The sequence below is a fragment of the Condylura cristata genome, unplaced genomic scaffold (assembly GCF_000260355.1).
Source record: "Condylura cristata isolate star-nosed mole 26May11 unplaced genomic scaffold, ConCri1.0 scaffold00002, whole genome shotgun sequence".
Taxonomy (NCBI): domain Eukaryota; kingdom Metazoa; phylum Chordata; class Mammalia; order Eulipotyphla; family Talpidae; genus Condylura; species Condylura cristata.
Genome location: NW_004567103.1, coordinates 47,481,397 through 47,484,346, shown reverse-complemented (window position 1 = coordinate 47,484,346; position 2,950 = coordinate 47,481,397). Strand labels below are relative to the sequence as shown.

The window sequence follows — 2,950 nt, the reverse complement described above, 5'->3', positions numbered from 1 at the left end:
ATATAAATAGTTACCAGCCTTCCTCCTTAAGCTCCAGTGTTGTCCTCCTGCCTCTCCTGTGAGGCCCAGCAAAGTGCTACCATGGTGGGGGTGGGGGGAATGTGCTTACATGAGTTTTGTCAACACCCTTAGATCTCTCTCCAAGACAGCCTCAGCTAAAGAGGAAAGCAAGAAAGCAAAAGTAATGTCAACATGTCATTCTACTGCTTCTCTGCGGCAGTCCCAAAAAGTCCCAAGGGTGGGTCAGCTCTCCAAGGCACCACAGGGGACGAGGACCGAGCTCAGGCCCCAGCTCCAGGAACCTGTATCTGGGGCTTCTCCCTGCCGGCGATGATGGATCTCAGGGAGAACTTGTCCCTTCGGATACTTTTTCTTATCTGAAATCCACCTTCTTACAACTGAGTATATTTTTGACATGCTAATAAATTTGTTTTAAAGTCTTCTAGTACTTAAGAAAGACATCATTTCAAACTTCTATCTTCAGATTGTTAATTCTTTCCCAAGGGGGTGTTTACAAAATCAAGGATTCCTGCTAGATTATAAAGTACCTGAGAACAGGGATTCAGTTTTAAGCTTATTCTAACCCCCCACTGTGCTAGACAGATAGTTTAAACTTAACAATGTATGTGGAACCAATTAATCTTTTTATTTTTTCTTGCAACGCAATGGTATGGAATGTTATTCCTTGGACTTACTTATTCACCTGTGTTCTTCACCTCTGTTAATGACCAAAAGCAATACCGAAGTAAATATTAATTTGTCCGCTTTCAGCTGGGGATGGCTTTTTCTGCCTCTGACAGAAACTCTGTTATCATTGAGGGTCTAGTGAAAAGTGTGTTCAGTGACGACTTTCTTCTTTTCTTTAGGGTGTTAAATACCACATTGTTTGAAAGTTGGGAGATCGTTGGACCTTTCCCTTCCTGGTGGGTTTTTAACCTACTCCTGTTGCTAGTACAAGGCCTGAACTGCTTCTGGTCTTACTTGATCATAAAAATAGCTTGCAAAGCTATTTCCAAAGGCAAGGTAAGGTAAAAAACACCCTTTGTAATGTCTCATGTTTCGGTTTTTTATTTTTCTGAATTAGTAAGAAGCTTTTATTTCAAATTTCATCAAAATGTGTAATATTTTCTCTCAAAATTTGCATAGCTTCCTTGAAACATTAATCAAATTGTCATTTCCTCTATTTAATTTTTAAAGTTTTGGCTTTACTTCACTGATGGTAGTACCCAGGACTCTGCATTTATAATTTTAGATTTCATTTATATTATTTGTTGTGCTCTTTTTCTCCCTCTATCTCCCTTCACCCTCTCCTGGTGATACTTACACTGAACAGGAATTTAATATAAGTTCTTCCTGCTATAAACAGGGTTGCTTATCACTGCTTACCCATTTATGATTTTCTCAATAAAATTTATTTAAATATTTTTAGTAAAAAATGGAGTCATGAAGAAGTTTAAATAAAGCTTCTTGACTCATCCTTCTGTGTAGTGCAATAACTTTTCTAGACCGTTCTCTGTGATATTTTCTTACATTATTTGTTCTCTTCCTTCTGCCACCCTGGAAGGCTGGGAAGTGGAACCCTTTACATGTAAGTTTCTCACTCCTTTCTTTCCACACTTGTCATCGTGCCACATTAGCCTGTTGGAGGGGCACCCAATTGCTTTTGTTCCCATGCATATAGTTCTCTCTAATCTGTTGGCACTGACCAGATGCACTAACTGAGGTGCAGCCCTACCAACTATAAAAGGTACTAGGAACACCTCAGTTCATGCCCCTGTGTGTGAGCTGGCATTCCTTTAAATTTAGCATGATCCAACAGAGAAGAGGAATTGCTTTCACTGGTGTTTGGCATGTTGGCCCAAAAGCAGAAATTGGCCAAAGTGAAATATGAGAAACAAAACTGAGTTAGGGAGAGGATCACTAGGGTCCCGATGGAGACCTCAGAACAACACGTGACACCTTGTCTTCGGTGAGCGTGCTCCTTCCATGGGGGCTCAGACATCTTATCATGTAATCTAAAGCCAATTTTCAGCATCAGTACTTAACATAAATCCAAAATATTTAGATCAATTAACTGCTTAAAAGTGAAAGTGTTTATCTCTGTGACCTCTTACTCCGTAACAGGAACATGTTTTTCTATTGAAAAATGTTTCTGTCCTCATTTGGATACAGATTAAATCAATGTGGACAAAATTGTCAATAACTGAAGACATAAGGGCACTGTGGATTAGATTACTTGTGTCCTTATTGCATTGCCATTTCCACCAGATGTATCATCTTCTTTCCAACTTATTCCTTCAACTTTACAAAAAGACAAGCATTAATTTCATTCCAGATCTCAGGCATCAGAATATCTCAACTGCTATTGCTAGCATGTTCATCTTGGCCATGAGTTATGGACTCTGATTTCCTGTTGGGTATTTTGAGACATTCTAAATTATTCCTCTCTTTGAAGGTAACATAAGTACAATGCAATTAAAAATAATAAACTAAGAATGCACATGTAAATTAATCATTCTCTGAAACTGGAGTTTTCTTTCTTGTTAATACAAAATTTATAACTAATGGATTTCTAAATATAGAGATTTACTAGAATGCTGTCTTTCAGACCCATGTTCTTTAAAGTTAAAATGTCCTTATAATCTAGTTGTTTTAGTACTTTAATATCAAAATCTTCTTGGAGATGATCTTTGTGCATTTAGTTTCATTTTGGGGGACATTAGAATGAGGACCATTTTACCCATATTCACTCGGTCATCTCTGCTTAGAAAGGTATACTAGTGTCCAGCTCTTTTTTTTTTTTGTCCAAAAAGAAAAATTATATTCTCTTGGTAACAGTGGCGTTTTGAGTTGGAAAACATCAGACATAGGAAATTGAATGTCTTTTAGTACTTGAAATAAGTAGGTTTGTACCAATTTCATTGGTCCAAGCTCACCAGAAAGAGTACTA

At 37.7% G+C, this 2,950-nt stretch overlaps 1 protein-coding gene across 1 annotated transcript in view; it reads left to right on the top strand.

The window, feature by feature from the left end:
• CERS6 (ceramide synthase 6) overlaps nucleotides 1-2,950 on the top strand; it is a 254,533-nt gene that overhangs the window by 249,214 nt on the left and 2,369 nt on the right. Inside the window, exons 9-10 of the mRNA XM_004674575.2 lie at nucleotides 867-1,023; nucleotides 1,565-1,588. Coding sequence (XP_004674632.1) covers nucleotides 867-1,023; nucleotides 1,565-1,588 — 181 coding nt within the window. The remainder of the gene's footprint in view (nucleotides 1-866; nucleotides 1,024-1,564; nucleotides 1,589-2,950) is intronic.